The sequence below is a fragment of the Rhinolophus sinicus genome, linkage group LG03, assembly GCF_036562045.2.
Source record: "Rhinolophus sinicus isolate RSC01 linkage group LG03, ASM3656204v1, whole genome shotgun sequence".
Classification (NCBI taxonomy): Eukaryota; Metazoa; Chordata; class Mammalia; order Chiroptera; family Rhinolophidae; genus Rhinolophus; species Rhinolophus sinicus.
The window spans coordinates 38,357,434-38,380,936 of record NC_133753.1 but is presented as its reverse complement, the minus strand read 5'-3'; the positions used below and the strand labels follow the sequence as shown (position 1 = coordinate 38,380,936).

At 39.0% G+C, this 23,503-nt stretch overlaps 1 protein-coding gene across 2 annotated transcripts; it reads left to right on the top strand.

Annotated features, from left to right (window-relative positions):
* Positions 1-1,976: 1,976 nt before the first annotated feature.
* MAPK1IP1L (mitogen-activated protein kinase 1 interacting protein 1 like) lies at positions 1,977-15,655 on the top strand. Of its 2 annotated transcripts, XM_074327454.1 has the most exons (5): positions 1,979-2,114; positions 3,553-3,607; positions 8,590-8,611; positions 9,523-10,230; positions 11,228-15,655. In XM_074327454.1, the coding sequence occupies exons 3-5, from the start codon at positions 8,594-8,596 to the stop codon at positions 11,237-11,239; spliced, it is 738 nt and encodes a 245-aa protein (XP_074183555.1). In that variant the 5' UTR covers positions 1,979-2,114; positions 3,553-3,607; positions 8,590-8,593; the 3' UTR covers positions 11,240-15,655. The 2 variants fall into 2 exon arrangements, with proteins under 2 accessions (XP_019581311.1, XP_074183555.1); XM_019725752.2 differs by lacking the exon at positions 3,553-3,607 and having other exon boundaries at positions 1,977-2,114.
* The last annotated feature ends 7,848 nt before the right edge of the window (positions 15,656-23,503 follow it).

The window sequence follows — 23,503 nt, the reverse complement described above, 5'->3', positions numbered from 1 at the left end:
TGCAACATCTCCAAGGTATGCCTGGAATCATTTTGCGGTGGTTATAATCAAATCTAGGCCTTCAGACTTGAGAGTGTAAAACTCAAGGAGATTTACTTAAATTGTGTTAACTTTGCTAGAACTGGATAAATTCGATATAAACCAAGTATAAACTTGATATATACTTGAATATACAGAGTTTAAGAGTAATTTCACAAAGCTATTAGTACCCTTGTCAATCAGGCTTGTATGATCCACCCCTTACCCAAAAAGAAGACTGTTTCCATTTTTATTTCTAATATTGAAGTTGAGTGTTTCTTCTTGGATGTGAGTTCAAATAAATTGATCTTAATACATTTTCATTTCTTCTTAATTAAAACTTCATATATAAAATCCAAAGGCTTTGTATTTTGTTTAAAAAACATATCCGTACCTCACACAACTTAGAATCTGAAAAAAAGTTCTAAATCTATATTATACATTTTCTAATTTATAATACACTCCTTTCAGTTTTCAGTGTGTCAGTTTGGGTCTTCCAAAAGCAGATGCCAAGATGTGATTAAATGTGCAAGAGATTTATGGGAGGGCGGCATCTATGAAGAATAAAGGGGAAGAGAGCAGAAGGTGGGGCAGTCTTCATATCACATTGCAATTCTGATAACTGTGAAAGAAATGGAAGGGAGGATTGGGGTCAGGTGGGCTTCAGACTGCAGTGCAGTTCTGAAAAAGCTAGATGAGGATTTAGTTCCCAAGCAAAGGTTCCCTGTAGGAGTACATATGGGACAGGAATGACCTACCTAAGTGGAATTTCCCACCATGCTGTTATTGGCTAGGAGCATGGGAAAAGCTGGAGGACATCAGTCACTGATACGCATGACCAGGATTAAAGTGATGGGCATAAAAAAATTTTTGACCAAAAAACTCAGTAATGAAAAGTAATATTAAAACCAGAATGCAAAAAACAAGAACCTATGATGAGCAAAATACAAAAATTTTAAACATAGCACTGTTTACTGACTTTTCTTGTTGCCTCAGGCTTCCTTATGGCTCCACAAGACTACTGATTCACTGCCTCCTGAGGGCAGGTTAGGTCGTTCACACTAATCATTTTTCATAGACCATTGCTTTTATCAAAAATCGGTTTTCTCTAGGTTTAGATATTTGAAGTTCCACTATAGTTCATTTTTCAGGATGAGGATTATGTGTGCTGTGGAGCATTCAGAGACGTCTTCGTTTAAGAAGTTTAGTAAAGGATCCACCCATTGACCCACTAACAGCTGACATGAAGCAAAATGTAAGAATATTGCATACTTTTACATATAAAATGTGCATATCATATGTATGTCTGCACACTGTATAATTATGACATTACTAGCTAGCAGGTTCCTTGATGTCGGGGGCCATGTATCAATCTTTCGGGCCTGACACAGTAGGTACTTAAAGGTTTGTTCAAAAATGAACGTAGAAGAGGCATTGATCAGGAAAAATATGCAAAGACAGCTGTTCCTTCAGTTAATTTCAATCTGCGAAACCATTCGCAAACGTCTTCCTGTATTGTTCCTTTAGCTCCCCCCAATTTTAGCCCAAGGGCCCATGTCCCCAAATTGGGCCGCATCCCCACCCAGCCAGCTTCGAGGCCTGGCTGTAAAAACCAGAGCACAGGGAATCCAGAACCTGCCCTCCAGCCACTCCAGCGAACAAGTTAGCAATTTCCACCAGGCTGCCCAGAACGTCACCAGCCACAGGCGTTTCCTCTGAGTGCTCAGATCTCCGGAAAACCGGGGAGCTTTCCGCTCTCCCACGGGAGAAATCAGCCGCCACCGCGTGAGCGCGAGAAGCAACCACACTGCGGAGACCTGACCGGCCGCAGTGCCACCGAGGGCCTGCGGGGGGCGCGCACGGCCCGGCCCCGAGGGGGGCGGGGGGAGCACTGGCGGGGGCGGTGAACTCCGAGTTGGGCGCTTCCTGTTCCGGCGCCAGGAGGAGTCGCGCGCTGTTGGTGTTGCTGCTGGTGCTGCCGCTGCCGCCGTCGCCGTCGTCGCTGCTGTCAGTCAAGCTGCCTCGGTTCTTCAGCGACCTGTTCCCTCGGACCCATCGCCGCTTCTAGACCTTGCTGCGGGCTCGGATCTTGCCGGGTAGGGCTTCTTCGGCGGTAACAAGGGTCGTGGAAGCGGGCGAGGGAGCGCGCCCGAGCGGGAGGCGGGCGCAGTAACGGGGGTGCCTCGAGTCGCTCTTCGGGGGCCGGGGCTAACCGTTTTTCCCGTCATCTTCCTCCGGGTGTGGACTGCCCCTGATCGCCCCCCAGGGAGAAGGCGTCAGGGTCTGGTGACGTCGCTCCCGACGGGTTTTTCCGCGCCTGACGTCAGGCGTGGCTGGGCGGCGGGGCGGAGAGAGGGCCCGGCCCTTCCCCCACCCCTTCCCGAGCTAGAGCGACCCGCTCCGCGGCCGGTTCGCTCCGGTTGGTCCCGGATTGTCTTTGTTCCTTTTGGCCCTAAAGAGCTTTCGACCGCGAGCCCCTCGGCCCCGACCTCTCCCATTCATTAATTTCTAATAAAAGGGAAGAGCTAGGCCCGAAGAGATTCTTAGAGAAATCGTTGACCCTTGTTTAAGATTATCCGCAGTGTGACAACGTTCTGATCATTATTACTAGAGTTGCTAGCAAATACATTACATGAAACCCATGACAAAAACTATTGAGTTCGGTAATACTCTTATTTTTTTAGGATTTAGGAGCCTATGTTAGGCATGGTAGCTTAGAAATAGCTGAACCCATTTTCTCTTTGAAAACCAGGAGTAGTTCTTTTAATAAAGATTAAAATGTTGAAGCATCGAATCATAGTCATCTGACTGGAAAAATTTTTTTTATAGCATTACTACTAAAGAAATACACACTCGTACACCTGGTGGTTTTAAAGGCCTGGTTTGAAAACGAACCTTTACTACAGGCGAGGGTAGCCTTTAGAAATCTTTTCAGAAGTTCTTTGTTCAGTGGTGTTTATAGGGCAGGAAAAACAAAGTTTTCTTGCTGCTAGTGTCTCTGGACCTCTTCTTCAAAACTAGTTTGTCTCAAACTTGAATTGAGTTGCGAATATTGGCATGTTCTTTTCCTCTCTCCGGGGGGAATGGAGAGCCTTCCCTTAACCGAAATCCTTGGGACCAGTGTGTTTTGGATTTCAGAAGCCTTTGAATTTTATCTTTAGATTTTAGAAAGACGATAAAAGTGCATAAATAACACCCCAGCAGTGTGGGGACAGCATCCCCTAATCCAACATTCATATCTGTGCAGCAATAGGTGTGAATTAATGGAAACTATAAATAGCCTTAGGTCAGGTTTTGCCACCAAGTAAGTTTTATGCCAAACTTGAGAACGTTTCTTTCACTTTCAGAAGTTTCTGAGTTGAGAACTGCAGATAAAGGTTTGTGAACCTACAGAAGCAGTTGTAAAAGCTAACATTTGTTGAATTTTTGCTATGTGCCAGGCAGTGACCAAAAGATGTGTTTATAAGAATATAATGTAAGTCACACAGCGTAGCTGTGAGCTGGATACTATTCCTGTCTATTTCTACCTCTAAGGTTTGGAGAGTTCAGCTTGTCCAGAGCCAGCCAGGGAAGAACTGCAGTTTGTCTAGTGAGTCATACTTTTCGTGTTCACTCTCTTAACCATATGCTATATGCTCATACACAAAAGAAGATAAGAATATATCTGTTGCCCGCCAACTATATTCCAAGCACTATTACAAGCACTTGATTTACAAGTCCTATTTAGTCTCTCACATTACTGGCCCGTTCATTCAGATGAGCTAAGATGTTCAAATCTTGGTCTAAAGGCTCTCTGCTAAGGCTTTCATATCACTCCCCTTTCTATGTTCCAAACAATCTGACCTGCCTCCTTGCCCACAGAGCTTCTCTCGCCTCCCTTTCAGCTTTTGCGCAAACTGCTCTCCTTTACCTAAGGCCTGTCCCACTGTCCCGTACTCCCAGCCCTTTCCTCATTGTTCTTCCAGACTGCAAAGACACCACTTCTCAGGATTCCTCCCCTGATTCTCCCTTCCTGATTCCTTTAGGAGCTCTTGGAGATACTTGTAGAGCGCTCTGCTTACCCCAAGTTACTGTTTAAATGGTAGTTCACCAGACTGTCAACTCTTTAAGTATTTATTCCATGCAATACTACCATGTTTCCCCGAAAATAAGACCTAGCCGGACCATCAGCTCTAATGCGTCTTTTGGAGCAAAAATTAATATAAGACCCAGTATTATATTGTATTATACCTGGTATTATATTATACCCAGTCTTATATTAAAGTAAGACCGGGTCTTATATTAATTTTTGCACCAAAAGATGCATTAGAGCTGATGGTCCGGCTAGGTCTTATTTTGGGGAAATACGGTATCCATTTCTACAAAACACAAAACACAAAACAGTGCATAGAACATATGTTCCAACAAGTATCTGAATAACTAGAAAATACAGCTGGCATGAGGCTGTTAAAAAGTGATTTCTTTTTTTAATTACATGTTTTAAAGAAATTTAAAACGTTCAAAAACTTTCAAATCCTGAATTTCTTAAGTTGCCCAAATGTAAGATAGAATGTATCTGATAAAAGAGCTAATACTAAAAACATATATTTTAATTCAAAATGTCTATTTTCAGTACAATATATTACCATCATCCCCCCCACACTAAACAAATCAATGCAAAAATCTTGATTTCTCTTAGTTTCTCTTAATGAACATTTTAACATGTTTATAATAGCACTTTATAGATTATTACATGTGTTACTTTCAATCATCTGTGCAATAGTAAAATTATAATTGTTTGGCAGATGAGAAAATAATCTCTGGTTAAGCTTGCCTTTGTCAAAAGACTCAGTCAAAAGGATTGATGTCTGGGTTTCATAAGCAAGTAGTCCCATAATATTTATCACTCCACCACAATTTGATAACCCTTTGAAATATTTCTTGTCCAGTAATCACTAGTAATTTATGGAGTTCAACTTTTTTAAACCTCCCTGTGATTGAATTACCACTTTTACTCTAAAAGCCATAGAAGTTACAAAAATGTGTAATTTTCTAGTGTATGTCAAAAGAAATTATGTACTGTTTTAAAACTATTCTTGTTGCTCAGACAATTAAATGATTATTTTTCAGATGATGCATAGATCCTGTCATAAAATGGTAGTGGAACGTTTTGGAAGGAATAGCTATAGATTATTCCAAAAATGAAAACTGTTTTTTGTGGATTTTTTGCCAGTTCAAGGTTACATCGGCCTCAGTAATTAGCATAATCCAGATGTTTTGGAATAGTTTTTTTAGAAAGTAGATTTTTATTATATTCTGCAACTCTTCTCATATTGAAACACTAATGTCCTGCTCTATTTTTTTTTACGTTCTTAGGATGAAAGTATCCCCCAAACTGTAAATTGGAATATTTCCAATTAATATGAACACTGTTCATTCTAGGGATGGAGGGCAGGTCACTTTTCTACGCAGTGTTGTAGAACAGGAAGTAACCTGTTTCTAATTCCTTTGGTCAGGGCTTCATTATTTTAATTAAAATATTCTAGTACTTCCTCTGTCCTCCAGGATTTCATTTTGAAATTAAAATTTTGAAACACAGAATTTGTATCTGTTTAATACTATTAACTTATGAGATGTTATATTTTGGTATAATTCTATGACTACTTCACTTTATATAATGAATATATGTTTTTCAAAAACTAAGAGGGAAAAGAGTAATTCTGAAAATCTGAACAGCCAGACCAGAGGAAACTGAATGGTTTGCTTTGTTAGTTCTCTGCTCCAGAATTAATATGAACTTTGATACAGAATCATTTTCTGTTTCAGAAAGACTCACCCTGTTTGAAAAGCATGTTAGTCTTATGTGGACTTTAAACTTGTCATTCACTGATAAAGTTTCTTCAGGTGTTAGTCCTAAGACTTTACTATTGTGTGATGTGACATTTTAGTATAAAACCTTAACATAGGAATGAATGGATAATTGTATGTTATACATTCAAGACGTGTTTTTTTATGTTCTGAATAAAAAAGAAAGGTTATAGCAGTTGTGACTTACTAGGCCTTATGTTCTATTCATCATTCCTCATAATAACCAAATCATACTTAAAAATAAAATTCGTAAGAATGCAAGGATGGCTCAGTAGTAAGCAACCTGTATATATAATCAACTGTGTGGATCGATCAAAGGAGAAAATCTGAGACTGATTCATTAGATGCCAAAAGATATTCTGAAGAAATGTACTATCGTCTTTGATTTATTATTTTAACTAGCAAAATAGAAATAAATACATACAGCTAGATAGGCATAAATAGAAACTTCCGTAATTAATGTAAGTTTTGTAAAATCTCAAACTGAAAATGAGAATTATACTTAAACATTAGGAGCATTCCCAGGAGAGTTGGGAACAAGACTTCTGTGCTATCACCATTTACCATTTCATTGTTCTTTAAGTCCTAGTTGATTCAAAAGAGGTGTAAATTGGGAAATAAAATTATTTTTTTTTGCAAATGCCATAATTCTTTGCTTGGAAATCCCAGAGAAACGTCCAAGAATAAAATAATTCAGTAATGTCACTGCTTACAAAAGTAATACACTAAAAATTTAAAAAGCCTTTCCCATGTATGAACCACTAATTAGAAAATACAATGAAAGAAAAGAGCCAATTTACAACCACGAGAAAAAGTTTACCAGTTAGAAATCTGTCTCATAAGAAATGTGTAGGAGACCTGATTTTTAAAAACTACTGAGTGATAATAAATGAGAGTAATGGGAACTAAGAAAACATACCTTGTTCTTGAATGAGATTTGATATTTTAAATATATCATATGTCCCCTAAATTAATCTGTAAATTTAATGCAATTCCAACCAGAACACCAACAGATTTTTTAAAATTGGTTTTATAAAATGATCTGGAAAAGGTAAGCATGAGAATATATTCAGGGAAATCTGAAAAAAAGAACAGTAATTGTAGGGTAACTGACATTAAAATTTATTAAAAATATAAAGCTGCCGTGATTAAGATAGAATTTTATGGTGCAGATCAGTAGAAAAGAGTAAAGTCCACAATACCCATGGGAAATGATGGAGGCCTGGTGGTTAAGCAGTCAGACTGACCTAGGCTTGAATCCCTTCTCTACTAGTCACTAGCTCTGTGACCTTAAACATGTTAACTTGATAAGCTTCCTTTTCCTCCAGCTATAAACTGGCGGTGGTAATATAGTTTGCATCTGTAGGGCTCTCGGGCTATTAAATTAGATTATGTACCTAGCACAGTACCTATTCATGATTAAATGTTCAGTAACTATTAGTTGTTAATAGCAGTGAGATCTGTTAAAGGTAGCTTGTCAAATCAATTGAGAAACGGTAGATTATTCAATAATTATTGTTCGTAAGAAGAACAGACAGAGTTTAAATAAGTTCATCATAAACTATAAGAAAACAGGTGGTATTTTTTTTTAAACCTTGGAGCAGACAAGGCCTTTGTAAAACAGAAGCCACATGTAGTTCGGAAAGATTGATAAATTTGACTACATGAAATTAAAAACATTTGTAGTGCCAAAGTACACAGTTTAAAAAATCTACAGATAAAAGGAATGCAGGATAAAATTTTTTTGTCATATATTTCCTATGTCTTACAGAGCATTTAAAAAAAAGATGCATATTACTAAGTAGTAAAATTATAAAAGGCAAAAGAGTATATACTGTCTTACTCTGTTTATATGAAGTCAAAGAACAAGCAAAAACTAAGTCAGAAAGTGATTGCTGGGGTGGGATGGCGAGTCAATTGGAAAGGAGCTTGAGTAAACCTCTGGGGTTAAGGGAAACGTTCTGTATCTTGGACATACACAGTTGTCAGAGCTTGTTGACCCGAACACTTAAGATCCTTATATTTTACTGAGTGTTAATTATACTTAAGCTTAAAAAATTGATAAAAGTGGTCCAAGGACATGAGTAAATTCACAGAAAAAGAAGTATAAGTGGGGAATTAAATTTAAAAGATGCTCTACTTTCTACGTAAATCTAAGTTAAAACAAGATGCCAATTTCTAATCTATCATTAAATAAGTAAATATAATAATGTCTAGTGATGGAAGAGGAGTTAGAGGGAAAAGGTAGGCAATGTAAATCGGCAAGGGAACTTCTAAGTTGTCGTGGACTTTCGAGGTGGGGTATAGATAACTACCTACCTGTTGACTGGAAATTTTAGTTCTAGGACTTTTTCCTGGTGATAGACTCACAAGTGAGCAAAGATGTGTGTTCAGACATGCTCACTGTATCATTGTTTCAAACAACACAAAACGCAAACAAACCTAAACTTGGCCACCAAATTGAGTGTGTAAACCAATTACAGATCACTTTTGTGTGATGTGCAGCCAGTAAAATGGGATGAAGTTGGTAGAGCTATATGAACTGTTACAGAAATGATTCCGACATAAAGAAAAACACTTTACATGAATAATTAAGATTCTATTTAAGTAAAAATATATATGCATAGAAAGTTCATTAAAGAATGTATAAGAAATAGTAAACACTGGTTTTGAAATATTCCATCTTCCCTTTCTTTCTGTTTTTTTGTTTTGTTTTGTTTTTAGGAAAATGTCTGATGAATTTTCGGTAAGTTGATGCATTTATTCTTTATAAATTTTTTGGCTCTTCAGAAAACAACATAATCCTAAGTATGAGCCATAAGTCTTTCAGTTTAAGAGAGATGCTTTTTATGATTCTTAGATTTTGGTGGAGGGTGGTATGTGATTTTGGTAGGTTGTTTGCCTTAATTTACACAGATACAATGTTTGAAAGTACTACAGTCTATAGTATTTATTTCTTTATGAATCCTTAAGTAAAAAATTTAAATGGTAATACTTCCGTTCTCTGTTTACCTGATTTTATTAATAGCCAACATTTATTGAAAATTAAGTACCAGGGGTGGGAGATGAGGGTAAGAGGGATCAAATATATGGTGATGGAAGGAGAACTGACTCTGGGTGGTGAACACACAATGGGATTTATAGATGATGTAATATTGAATTGTACACCTGAAATCTATGTAATTTTACTAACAATTGTCACCCCAATAAATTTGAAAAATAAATTTAAAAAAAAAAGAAAGAAAGAAAATTAAGTACCAGGCAGTGTGTAAGTGCATTACATGAATTATCTCATTTAAGCTTCAAGTTAACCCTGAAACTTTTTTGAAAATGAGGAAACTAAAGCTCAGAGAGGGTATGTAACTTGTTTGAGGTAAAGCCAGGATTTAAATCCACAATACGTTGATTAGTTATATTTAGAAAACTTAAGCTTCTCTGAGGAATTTGCACTGTAAAGTTGATATTCAAGGTTAACCCCTCAAGTTTTGGATTAAATGAATTGTTTTTAAGCTGAACAGCTTGGCTTTTGAAGGTGTTAGAGAGAGAGGTTTATAATCCCTGCCCCTATAGCTTACTATCCTTTATGGATTTGTAATCATGTTTGGCATGACTTGTACCTAAATAAGATCAGTAAGACATGCTCGTTTTATTTTTCAGTTGGCAGATGCGCTACCTGAACACTCCCCTGCCAAAACCTCTGCTGTGAGCAACACAAAACCTGGCCAACCTCTCCAAGGCTGGCCAGGTTCCAACCCTTGGAATAACCCAAGTGCTCCACCTTCTGTGCCATCTGGACTCCCACCAAGTGCAACACCCTCTACTGTGCCTTTCGGACCAGCACCAACAGGAATGTATCCCTCTGTGCCTCCCACTGGACCACCTCCAGGACCCCCGGCACCCTTTCCTCCTTCTGGACCATCATGCCCCCCACCTGGTGGTCCTTATCCAGCCCCAACTGTGCCAGGCCCTGGCCCCACTGGGCCATATCCTACACCAAATATGCCCTTTCCAGAGCTTCCACGACCCTATGGTGCACCCACTGATCCAACTGCAGCTGGTCCTTTAGGTCCATGGGGATCCATGTCTTCTGGACCCTGGGCACCAGGGATGGGAGGGCAGTACCCTACCCCTAACATGCCATATCCATCTCCAGGGCCATATCCCGCACCTCCTCCTCCCCAAGCACCAGGCACAGCACCACCTGTTCCATGGGGCACTGTTCCACCAGGAGCCTGGGGACCGCCAGCACCGTATCCTGCCCCTGCAGGATCCTATCCCACTGCAGGACTCTATCCCACTCCCAGTAACCCTTTTCAAGTGCCTTCAGGACCGTCTGGTGCTCCACCAATGCCCGGTGGCCCCCATGTGAGTGCTTCCTTTGTTATTTAACGTACGCTACTAGACACAAAAGTACAACTGAAAGGTTATTTGTCTCCAGTTTGGAAGGGAAGATTAGAGAGCTTTTAAAACTTCCTAAAAGAAGTGTGTGTGTGTGTGTGTGTGTGTGTGTGTGTGTGTGTGTGTGGCGTTGTAGAGTTGTAGAGTAAATTTCAGGTAAAGCATTTAAAAGGATGAAGATACAAGTTAAGTATTCCCGGTACTAAAAATGGAAAGAAAAAGAGCCCAAAAGACTTTGAATGTAGTAATAAGCAATATCCTCAACAGCATCCTTGAGGAAACTCAGAGATTGTTACATTGGGCTTCTTAAAAATATTTCTCAATAATATTTTATAGTATCACACCAAAGCACACTTCAATAAAAGCAGTCTCTGCCTGTCTGGTTCCATACAGAGGTAGATTTTTAGAGCATCTGGGGTAGTGAATTTGTAACATTACCCATCTTTTATGCAATCTCCATAGTGCTTTTCAGCCAAGGTTTGTTAGATCCCGAGCAGCATTCAGCTCAAGTTCATACCACTGTTCTACATGCGCAGTTAAGTGTAATGCTTAATGTTTTACTGTCAGCTAAGCTGGAATAGGGTTTACACCTCAGTTGAGGAGCTTGTCTTAGACATATGACCAAATAGAAAAGCACCCCACTTCTGTGAAGTAAGCCAAGTGAGTATTCAAACACAGTCAAGATTCTTCTTGGAAAAAAACTGCTCTTAACAAAATAACTAATCAGATCTCCAACTAGATTAATCAAACATCCCACCTCATCTCTAATGGAAGAAAATCCTAATAAAGTGCCCCCAAAGCTTCCTTTCATTAGTTCAACTTCAATTATTTTTGTAAATTGGATGTCAAAATAAGTGAGATGATTGCTGTTTGGATTTATTAAGCAATAAGTGTAAGCCACAGCCAGGAGTTAATAAACTCCATTTACAAAATCTAGAAGTTTACTTTTTTTTTTCTGTTGCAGTCTTACCATTAAGTTAACAATGGATGAAGAGATGACGCTTTCCTTTTTGAAGTACATATATATGCACATGAATGCATATATAAAAATCGCTGGTTTCACTATTAGAGGGCATTCATGAAAGAACAACTCTTGCACCTCTCAGAGAAGATAATCTGCCTCTTGTACTTGGACGTATAATATGTCAGATGGATACAATCAGATAAAAATGTAAAGTAAATCATTCAAATGTGATTTTTATTCAGTTTCTATGGAAAGTTATAAAGTAATTAAGTATATTGAATAGCTCTTTGATACAATTTGTTTGAAACAAATTTTGGATTTGTTTAAATTATGAAATTCCACACTTAAAAATCTAAGATGATGTGGATTGTTGTTAGAATCTGCAACCTCATTGGCAAATATTTCAAGTATTTTTCTATAATATAATCACTTTTTTCCCTAAATAAACACACTTTGAAGACATTCACATTGTCATAATTTAAACAAATGATGCCTCAACATCTTGAGCTGCTCTATCTCTAGGATAAATAAACCTGGTCCTCTTGTTTTGGATATACATTTTAAAACCATCAGTAATTATTGTCAGATGTTGAGTTCATTAGCCAGGCAGTGTTCATTTTTATCCTGGAGAGTTCAGGAAGAACTTTTCTTTTTGAGTTCCACCTGATTCGTTTTACTTTTATCCAGATGGGTCATACAGCTCCACAATCTGCCATATATGGAAACTTTTTTCTGTTTAATGCAGGCCAACATGTATGTAAATTATGTTAGGGAATTGGTGATCTCTTTGTATTGCTTTAGAATAGATTATGAGATGTTCATATTGCTTTGGGAAGAGCTCAAGGAAGGAAACAATTCTCTCCTTTGTCTTGAACCTCAAATTAGAGGAAACCCTGGGAATTGCTTTGTAGTGACAAGTAATTTGCATTCCCACAAAACACTCTTCCACCCAGACCATTCCCTGTAGCACCTCTTCCTCAGTTCTTTAGGAACATGTCCTTTAATTCCTCCCTGATACAGAAAACTGGCACACTAGGGGTCTATCATAAACAAATAGCAGTGATGTTTAGAGAACCGTAGTCACACAGACATGACTGTTCTCTGTACAAGTGCGATCAAAATATGTATCTGTCTTTCAGAGTCTGGTTAAGCTATGTCATTGTCTCTTGCATAGTTTCCTGGATCTGTTTGTAAAGTGCTTATGGCTAACAGTTCAGTTCTGTATTAGTTGACAGGTAAATAGGTAGAATTAAGTGCCACACTTAAAAATTATCCTCTAGCTCTAACACTGAAAATAATAATAATAAAGTGTAGATCTCTGCATTTGAATTTTTTAAAAGTGTGATTGTATTACTTAAGTGTTTGTAACCATCAAAATTGCCCAAGTAGTTTTTTGGCACCTTATTTTTAAATCAAATTCTTAGATTTGGGATGGAGCTGACCATGTTATTTGTGAAATAATATTTGAAACTTTGAATATATCCATTGGGTTACTAAAATGTGTTGTGAATTTCTTAACTATAGGAGAGATTTATGCTGGAGCTCTTCTTTTTGCTTAGAAATAAAGTATTTAGTAGTTTATTTCTCTCATAGTTAAAATGTCAAGAATGCCAAATGCTGCCAATTTAATGGTTTGATAGCTACCTCCTTTTAAGAAAGCAAGATGGTCACCTTTGAGAGGAAGATTCAGTGTTTAAAACCTCCCTTTTAAGTAGATGATAGATTCAGACTTTCAGAATTGAAACTAATTTGTTTAGATATTTTCAGACTGGTGAATGTTGTTAGACAGCTCTTATATAGTGGCACAAGCGGTCTTTTTTGTGTGTGGTTTTTTGTTTTTGTTTTTCATTTCCTTGCAACGACAAGTGACAGCTATCTATAACACTTTTGGAATCTGTTGTTAAAGTAGCCTCCAAATTACTAGGCAAGTAGCCTTAGAAGGTGCCATAACTTAAATTATCAGTCAGTATCATGTCAGCTGACTGGAGGAATAAGACAATAGGAAAAGTGAGATGGCAGCAAAGATACCTCTCCTTATGGTTATTTTGGTTGTCCTACATTGGAATAAGTTGACAACTCTGTCTTGAAATGCACTGTTTAATATAACACTAGAAAGGATAAGGTTTGATTAAAAGAAGAAGAGGTGGCAAGTTTGGGAATCTGTAATTGTGGAGCCCATTTATTATTGGAGAAAATCTTTTGCTGAAAGATTTGTAGAACCATAAACACAAGATTTGAAATTACTATTCCTAGAAGTACCTTAACTTTGCTAGTGACGCATACTGTTCAGTGTGCCCTAGACAATACAGCTGTTTTAACCTTTGCTTTTCAAGGACTTCCCAACTGGTATTGGGATTTTTATTTTCCTTTTTTAAAAGAAAGAAGGGAAAACAAAAGGAACAGAATTTGCTTTTATAGTTGTAATTCTTTAGAGCATCATTTCTCAGATTGGGAAAGAGAGGTCTCAGTTCTCGTGGATATTCTGGGACAAAAAGTATTTTTAGGTTCAGGGTGGGATTAAAACAGAAGTTTTTTAATGGAGGAATGGGGGAAAGCATGTAAGGAAGACTTTCTCTTTACAAAGGAATAATTTGCTTTCAAAATAAGTCATGCTAGGCTAAGATCAGCTTATGGAAGACTACGTATGTGTGGTCTTAAGGGGATACGAAGTGTGGAATATGCTGGCATTTGGACTTCAGAGCAAGAATTTATAAATAAATTTGATAGTGTTTCTGGAGTTAGAATGTTAGACTTTGAAATGTTGAACCTAAAAATGACAGCGAAGAATTAAAATACAGACCTAAGGTTCTAATTCACTCGGTTCTCAAGAACCAAGGCTCTTTAAAGGACTCTTTAAAATACCTTTTCTTACTGGACTCAGCCTGACACCTATTCATGCTTTGAAGATGGCTGTTTACAGCTCTGACTCCACAGCCCTGTTTTGTTTAAAATGATACATTGATTATTCAGAAATAGACATTTTTTAATTACCCAAGGGCCTCTTTCCTTCTTTGTCTATTTTACTGTTTATTGTTTTCAGTAGAGAATAATGAATAATAGGGCAGAGAAGAAAAGGGGTGAATTTTTGGCTTTGGTTGGTCACACCCCGATAATGGAATATTTTCTAGAAGTCAGTTGTGCTCGTGATATTTTACCTCATAAATAAGTGCTACCTATTGTACTCACATGTCTAGCTTCTGAAACTGTGTGGATGAACATAGCTGTACTCAGAAGTTTCAGTTAAAATACTGTGCCTAGTTTGCATATCAGTCAGTTGCCTGCACTTCTAAATGGTTAGTGCCATGTCTTCTTCCTTCCTCCCTCACCCTGGATGATCTAGTGCTAGCTTTATAAAACGCCGGGGTTATAAACCCTGGAAATTAAACCTAAGCACAGAGTGTTAAAGTTTTTGAAAAGCAGAAGGCTAAATTCAGATGAATCGCACTATACACCGCACTATGCATAGAAAGTGGTAGGTGGGTGGCTTTCAGGGAAGACTAATCTCAATAGAGCAATATTTAGTATTGAAGACAGACACCGTTCTTTTTATTTTCAGAATTCTGCCAAGTAAAACAAAAATTGCCAATAAAATAATCAGTGTTAAAGAAATGCCATGCAAGCTTCTGGCTGTAGACTACATCTGAGAACTGCATTCATTCAACAGACACTTATGTCTGTGATCCAAGATCCAGGAGTTTTGCCCAGATGCCAGAGATGCAGGATGACAGAGAATGCCTATCTTTGAGAGGCTCACAGTCTAGGGGTGGCATTACAGAATTCATTAGTGCACCCATTATTAGTTTAGCTAGATAAACATACTTTGGTATCGCTGCTGGTGGAAATTACAGACCAGCCTTTGGGCGTTTTAAAGAGCAGAATATGGTAGACTTTTTTTTTTTTAAGTAAAAAATTGTTTTTCAAGATTGTAGTTTTGTCAGTGCAACTTTTCAAGCATGCAAAGTAATGGGATGTTTTTCCTCTTCACTTTTCCCCGGGATAAAGGCACTTTCACTGCCTGTCACTGATTAGCAGATACTGATTTGTTGCCATTAAGTACACTTGAGTTCTGTGTGCTCTATAACGGTTTTTTGTATTTTTTTCTTGATATTGTGATTTTTTTCATTGACTTAATAATGACAAATTTAATGTATGTAATTGTCTATGCATTTTAAGTTAAACTGCCTAAAATGTGATTTGAGACATATACATTTGTTTGTATTATGAACTGTAAGCAATCTGTTTGAGACATTAGGTTTTATCACCTGCTGCTGTATTTGTAAACAAAGACAAATGTTGCTTTAAGAAGTAATTATAATTAGGAATAGTCTATGGATGTAATACTTGATATTTTTTAAGATAAACTTGTTTGCTTTTGTGTATTATACCTGAAAACTTTTTTTAAAAATGTATTTTCATGGTTTCACAGTTTTTCCATGTATTTTATTCTTTAGGCCCAATTCTGGGCTTCCCTGAGCAAGTCCAGAGCCTAATTAACTGCAAATTTGTCATAAAGAAAGGAATAAGGGCCAGAGACGCCCGTGTATGTATGACCTGCATTCACCAAGGCAATTAAATAGGCTGTATGGGAACAACCTTGCCTCCACAAACCCTCTTTCAGCAGCATGGTATCCAGTGTGAGAATTTCCTCTTTTCCCTTCAAGGTCGGACTATTCTGTGTAACCAGGCTGTCTGTAGAGGCCAAGCTAGGGAACCTTCCCTGTCTACCCCCGCTGTCGCCACCCCCGCTTTCTTCTATAAAAGATAGTTCTGCGCTTGCCATAACTGCTGTGCCCTTAGTGAGGGTCACATTGCTAAGCTTGGTATAGTTTGCTATTTCCTTTCCACAGGGGGTTTGCTGGCCTTTCTTCAACCCCAGTACAAGGGGGGCTATGAATGAATGATTTGTAGTACGTTCTACTTTGGAAAGGGAGTTCTGCTTGTTGCTTTATAATTGGACAAAATGCAACTATAATTTTTAAAATTGCATTTGATGTCTTATTTCATATCTCCTAAGAGTACCCACCAAAAATGGAGCAATGAAATATAAGACCATTCTGGAGCAGAGCTGGTATTTTTTTCCCCATCATGAAATGATAATGCTTTAACAAACATGTTCTTCCCTGGGTACCTGACCCAAGCGGATTCTTTTTTCACCACCATATTAAAAAGCACCAATCCTTTTGCAACAGGTCTCTACAACAATATAAAATCCTAACTGTCAGCTGACTTCTTTTAAAGAAGACAATGCAATAGAAGAAAATTTGGGCCATCCCATAGAGTTTGTTCCTATAGCATTTGAACATTATTCTCATTTGGGCAGGGTTTTATGTCAGTGCATTAAACAGTTTATTTCCGTACTATGTCTTACAGTACTCGGGTGGTTCCAGCTGAGGAGGGCACCAAGCAGGTAGAGCTTATTCCCTCTCTGCTCCCTGCTTTCACTAAAGCAGTTCCATCCTTCCGCTTTGTGTATTTTACGTACTGTGTTATTCAACTGGGGCTGCCCTAGCAAAATATCATTGACTGGGTAGTTTAAACAGAGTGGTTTATTTCTCATAGATTCTGGAGATTGGAAAGTCCCAAGATGAAAGTGCTGGCCAATTTGATTCCCCAGTGAGGGCATTTCCCGGCTTGCAGGTGGCCACCTTCTCACTGTGTCCTCAAGTGGTGGAAAGAGGACACAAGCTCTCTGCTTATAAGGGCACTAATCCCATCATGAGGGCCCCACCCTTGTGGCCCCATCTAATCTAATTACCTCCCAAAGGTTTCCATCTCCAAATACCATCACATTGTGGGTTGAGGCTTTGACATAGGAATTTGGTGGGGCACACAATTTGCTGTATAGCACTTAGAGATAAGTTGTTGGGACAAAAAAGTTTGCTGCTTTTACACTTTAAAAACCATACATGACCATGTGTCCTAGTTGAGGTTTGTTAAAATCATAATCACATGTTCACAAGTATAATAGAATCTCAGGCCATCTAGAATTCTGAGCCATGGTTAAAGTGTTAGTGTAACATAAGAAATGAGGAAATTTAACACTAAGTTTTTGCTGTGGTCATGTTTATGGTAGGCCTCATTTTCTTAAATGGTTGTTTAGACTAGCATTCCTTAAAGGTTAGATTTAAACGATATCCTCTTACAGGGATAAAGAAACACTTAAAAAGGTTAAGTAAATTCCCACAGTCATACTACATAAATGATGGCACCAGCTATTTTGTCATCAAGACTTAGGGTTTGTCCGCTGGATTATATTTTTCTCGGGCATCCAATACCCTTTTTATCTAGTTCTTTGATTGCCAGTCTAGACCATTGCCTTTTCTCTTCCGCAAGACATCCTGACTTGTCCTCTTAAGAGAAGTAGGTTCCAAAGCTATGGGAAAACTTGCCTAAGTTGCTAAGATAACACTCAACTGGTTAACGTTTTAGATGAAAAGGTTATTAAACTGAGCTTCATGTATCGTCTCCCCTAATTCTTATCCAGCTTCGTTTCCTGGCAGCTAATAACGATACATTTCACATACTTCATCTCATTCTGAACTCCCCTGCCTTTGAGAAGCAATCTAGGAGGAGACAGAAACATGTCTAGTTAATACTACTGAACTGTCTCAGTTCAGCCTCCCAACAAGCCTCTAATACAAGGACAGTTCTTATCCTCATTCTACAGATGATAAAACTAAGGATAAGAGGTTATAGAGATCACACATCTCATATGTTGTGAAACAGAATCCTAAGTGTGACTGGCAGCAAAGCTTTTGCTCTAAACCACTGCACTACAGAACACTGCTTTCCTAAGAACAAGTTCACGGACTATACTCATATGCATCTGTTGTGGTTGCCTTCGTGCTTCCAAAATTGTGTACCTGGAAAGGCAAATCCGTCTAACATTGAACGTTACGTAGCAGACTTTTTCACACATTTTGTCATTGGATGAGTTTCATTGGATATTGACTTTAAAAGGCTAGTGTTTATGTTTGAAATGCATATCCTTATAGTTTAGGAAAGAAGTACAATTCTTAAATTGCTAACTTAGACAATTATGTTTTCATAAACAAAGGCAAAGTTCAAAGGGGTAGCAGTTAAGAGGTATAAGATATGGATGTGAGAATTGTTATAAAAGGTACTGAATGATCAAACCACTAGCTGCAGTCCTACCGATTACTGAAGACACTGTGGGTGTCCAGCTGCCATGCAGTGGGAAAGGCTCAGACAAGGCTGTTGGAATGTCTGAGACAGAAGACGTCTCTGCTAGCAGTGGAGGAGCAGCCAAGATGTATAGGAACTGTACAGGGAGTGGGAGAGTCTAAGGGAGTTCTGCCAAATAAGGCCTTACAATTCTTTTTTAAACTTGCCAATGCAGGACATGCTAAGTAAAAACATCTTAACTGCAACACAAAAATCCTGAGTACGGTATTTAATGCATACCTGTGTCCCTTGAATGCCCAAAGAAATCTTTACCAAAAAAGACCTAAGTACATGACTAACAATCAGGACTTGTACTTGGGCTTTTTACAGAAGTGGTCTGAGAAGGATGACAATACGTGAACGAGGGAGAGCCTCTTCACAAACTTCACGAGATTTATCAGAAAGGTGGTGGTAAGTCTCCACCTCTGGCAAATCCATAATAGAAATCCAATCAAATTCTAGAAAGCAGCCCTTCATGGTCCAGTGAGCAACACAATAGCTGGGGATTTAGGGGACAGAATTTTTCACTTTGAGCTCAGCTCTAGTGTCATTTGGTGCAATTGCCTAGCTTCCTGTGCTCATGTGTAAAACATAATATTGTTCAAAGTTCCACAAGAGGAAAAAAATTGAACATTCTTCCTTCTCTCTAGACAGGGATCTATTTGGTATAGCCGCATAACTAAATGAATACACATCTAATAATAGTATCTGTGTGAATGTTCCTTTTTATCAGATTGTCAAACTTGAGGGCTAAAAATTCCACAATGTGATAATACATTAGTATTTATCGAACACCAGGCTTGCACTATATATTCCAGTTTGCCTAGAACAATTCTGGCTTATGTTGTCCAGGCGTAATTATTAATAGCACCCTTCTTGAATTCTCAAGTGTCCTGGTTTTAAGGATAAATTATTTGGTTATCCTGATAACTAACAAAAAAGAATACAAGTGAAGATTTTCAGGCGGGGGAGGTAGCTCGTCCTAAAAAACGTTTTAGCATGGAAGTTAATCTTTGATTCACATATATTATTAAGAGTGCTACTTCTGCATCTTTTAAAGGTAAAGAAAAATATCCAAGTCATTTAATTACAGCCCCACTGTCTTCAGCAAATCCCCAAAGCAATAAGGGAGCACATTCCAGTCACAGAACAGGAAGCCAGGCCTTTTTTAGGGTAGAGAAGCTAGGTAGAGAAAGACAGATGGAAATAAGATTTCTTACTTTTCTGGGCATCTCTCCAAGGGTTTCTGCCTCATGGCCTAATTGTGTCTTTTTCCCCCCCAATTCTGAAAGCAATTTCCCTTAAAGCTCCAAGTTTTTTCCTAGCTTAATCCTCAAAAACTGAGTAACATCAAAAATTATGTCCAATTCTTTGGGGTTTTTAACTGCTGCTTACAAATATTACCAAATCTATGGTAGAATTGCATTTCATTTCCTCCAACCCTGGGCTGACATGAGTGTTTCTAAATTACAATAACGGGGAGTTGCGGGGGGAGAGTGAAATTATTTCATAGGGTACATTAGCGGCAAGGAATAATTAATGAAAACTTGTTAAACCACTTCAGAAATATCTCTTGGCTGAAGTAATAGTTCTCAACTGATGTTTGGGGCACGTTATTTAATACTAGAACCCATAGCCCTCCTGTAAGGATTAAACTCTTCATGAGTTAGCACACTAGTATTCATTCCTCAGGCTGTTGGAGTAGAATGTCTACTACCATGAATGACCAAGTTCTCTCATACTCCCTTCCCTCCTGCAGTTTGAATCCTGCTCTTCACCATCTGCAGCACGCGCTCAAGCGTAACACTCTGAAAGCCACTGCTGTAAAAGAACATGCCCCCAATTGTGGCAAAAATTAATTGTGCTCATTGACCACAGTTTTGTGACACATCTGTTCTCAGCACACTGTTGTGTTGCAGTGGCTGTGAAGTTAGAATCGGAAACAGCTCGCTGAAAATACCAGTTTGACTAGAAAGGGAAACCTCCAAATCCCTCATTGGAATATCCATTTGCTGCTAGCACCTTTCATAAAGTACTCAGGAATTACATCTGACTTACTCATCAGAAAATTGTCACTCAAACAACTTACACTCTTTGTAATATAATAAAAAGCCTATCAGCATTACCAGGTGAGGGCTGGGAGAGGGATGCAGTGGGGGAGGGGTACATGGAGGACGTGACAGTCTGATATTACGTCGACTGAGATGATAATCATACATGAGTATTCATTGTATTTATTTAACCCCAAAGATATGTAATACTCTTGTATGTGTAATTTACATATTTTTAAAAAGCATATGGAGTCTGAGCACCTAAAATGGAAGGAAACCTGTTTCACCCAGCCTGTCTTTGAGATAGGTAGACAGTGCTAACTTCAGTGCTGACTGATTCCTAAGGAATGGAACAGTGGTCACACCTGAGTCAGTGTATTTCCTTTATGCTAATAACTGAATATCTCAATTGCTGTAGGAAACGATGGTTGTCATTAAGAACACACGCATACAGGGTGTGCCCAGTGGTCCACTCAGTCTAATGTGGAGTCTGACTGGCACCAAGAGATTTTTTTGTGAAAGAGCATAATTGTGACATAAACCCAGCATACCAAACCCAGCACTAGACAAATGGAGAGGCGATTTAAAGCATTCCATTATATAAGGCACTGTGTTGGGCCAGCACAGAGAATCAGAGAATAAATGGGACCCCACAACACAGGAGGAGACAACAGGGACGATATGTTCCACGGTGATATTAGGGTAGGAGGAAAACATAATTAGAGTGAGGCCGAAGGTGGTATGGTACAGTGGGAAAGAGCACAGGTTCTGGAACCTGACCAGCTATATTTAAGTACTGGCTCTACCACTTAAAATATATCACATTGGGTGAGGTACTTAACTTTTTGATGCCTCCATATCTTCAGCTACGAAATGCAGATAATAATTCCTAACTTCATAAGGTTTTGAGAATTAAATGAAGTAACCCATGTAAAGCACTTAACGCTGGGCATCATAAGCAGTCAACAGATGGATGGCATTTTTCTAGGTGTTGGGCCTACAAGGGTGTTACGGTCAAAAGAAAAGTGAGCCAGCCATTTGCACCCAGTGTGATGTTACTGACGCAGGAGGCACAGAGGACTCAACGCCCACGGAGCACCTAACAGTTACACAGCTACCATGTTTTGGGCACCACCGACCTACCATTCATTGTCCTAAGGGATTTCATCATGGTATCTCATTGAGCCCTCACAACAGCTTCAAGCCAGGGGTAAAGTTCAGCTCTGTTGAAGGCAAAGCCCATTTTCCCCTTTAGGCAAGTCTCCATTAGTGCTTCCAAGTACCTTGCACTTCAGAAAAAGTCCTGCCTCAGAGAGTGTACTCAAGGCAGACTGCACTCCCTGCCAGCTGCGTTGCTCTAATCACATCCATACCCTGTTTGAAAGCAGTTGACTTTGGAGATGAGCTATGGAAATCCCAAGCCCCAGGCATGGGTATGTGAATGAGTTTGAGGGAGCAATGAAAGGCAGGCAACTACTCAGAAGGAACCAATTGAAGCAGCTCAGTGTAACTATTTTACCTCTGAGTGGCTGTCTTCCCAACATTCCAGAGAGCCGCCCCACACTGGAACCGCTTTCCATGCATTCTCCCCAGTGACATCAGCAGCATACCCGCGAACATAACTTGCTTCATGGCTGCCCACAGCCACACCACTCCTTCTTGCTGGGTTTTGAGAGTACACATGAGCTATTCATTACAGAGTCTCAGACCCACTAGAAACTCCGAAAACCTCATTTTTAAAAAATTAAATTTATTGAGGTAATATTGCTTTAATAACATAAATTTCAGGTGCACATTATAATTCAACGTCTGTATACGCTATTGCATGGTCACCACCTGAAGTCTGGTTTCCTTTCATTACCATATATTTAACCCACTTAGTCCTCCCCTCGTCTCCCTGAACACCTAATATTTAAAAGGACAGTGCTGCTTTTTCCAGGCTCCTTTGCTCCACATGAGAGCCTGTATACAGTGATGACAACTACTATCCTGATCAGAGAAAAGATAACAGAGGCATTTCTTGGAATGAGTATGGGAGGATCCGAACCTTGGACAAAGGGAATTGAGAAGACTTTGGCCCACGACAAAGGAAGACAGAACAGCCCTAAATTAAATGAGCAAAAATATGCCAGCATCTAGATTTTTCAGTCATTCAGCAGGTACTTATTGACCACTTACTCTAGACCATGTGCTGGTAATCCAATAGTGAACTAGTCAAACTATTCTGCCCTCATGCAGCTCACAAGCTAGTGAAAAAGACAATCATTAAATAATATTAATTACACTTGCAATAAGTGATGGGGGAAAAAGTATAATCTAGTATATAGGAGTCAAGTAAAGCTCTCCGAGAAATGACATTTGAGCTTCAATCTGAAGGATGAGCAGGATATAGGCAGGAGACATATTGGGGGGAGGGCACCAGGAAGAGAATGCAAGAGGGACGAGAAAAAGGCATCCCTTGTGTGCAGGAAGGAATGGGCCAGGAGTTGGGGTGCCTGCCTACATGCTAATGGTGTTGGGATAAAAGGTGTGAAATGGAACACAGGGTAGGAGACATAAGATCAGCTCTACTTTTCCTCTGTTTTGTCTACTAGATTAAGATAGCTGTCCTTCCATCAACAAATACAGTGGACGCCAATAAACTCAGTTTCAAGGCTTTAACATCATTTGGCCCTCCAGGGTAACCATATCAGGGAGATCCTTTGCACAACGAGCTGGGTTCCCTGAGGTCTCATTAAGCATAGTTGCCCAGCCTGGTGGTAAAGGAAATCTCCGGGTATCACTTCCAGATTTACGGCAAAAGGGAAATTAGAGAAACCCTTGATTGAATAATTTGGTCAGCTCATACTCGAGTAACTTCCATTTCCCTATCTGGCTTCTTGTAGTTTTCTTTCTAACCCCAAAAAGCAGAATGCTTATGCCTTAGAAGATAAACAAGGGACTTTCAGATCAACTGCTTAGTCTATGGCAGCTATAGTAAACATCTACATTTCCCAGCCTTCTTTAAGGCTTTGCACAGAGAAATCCCCAAGACAGTATT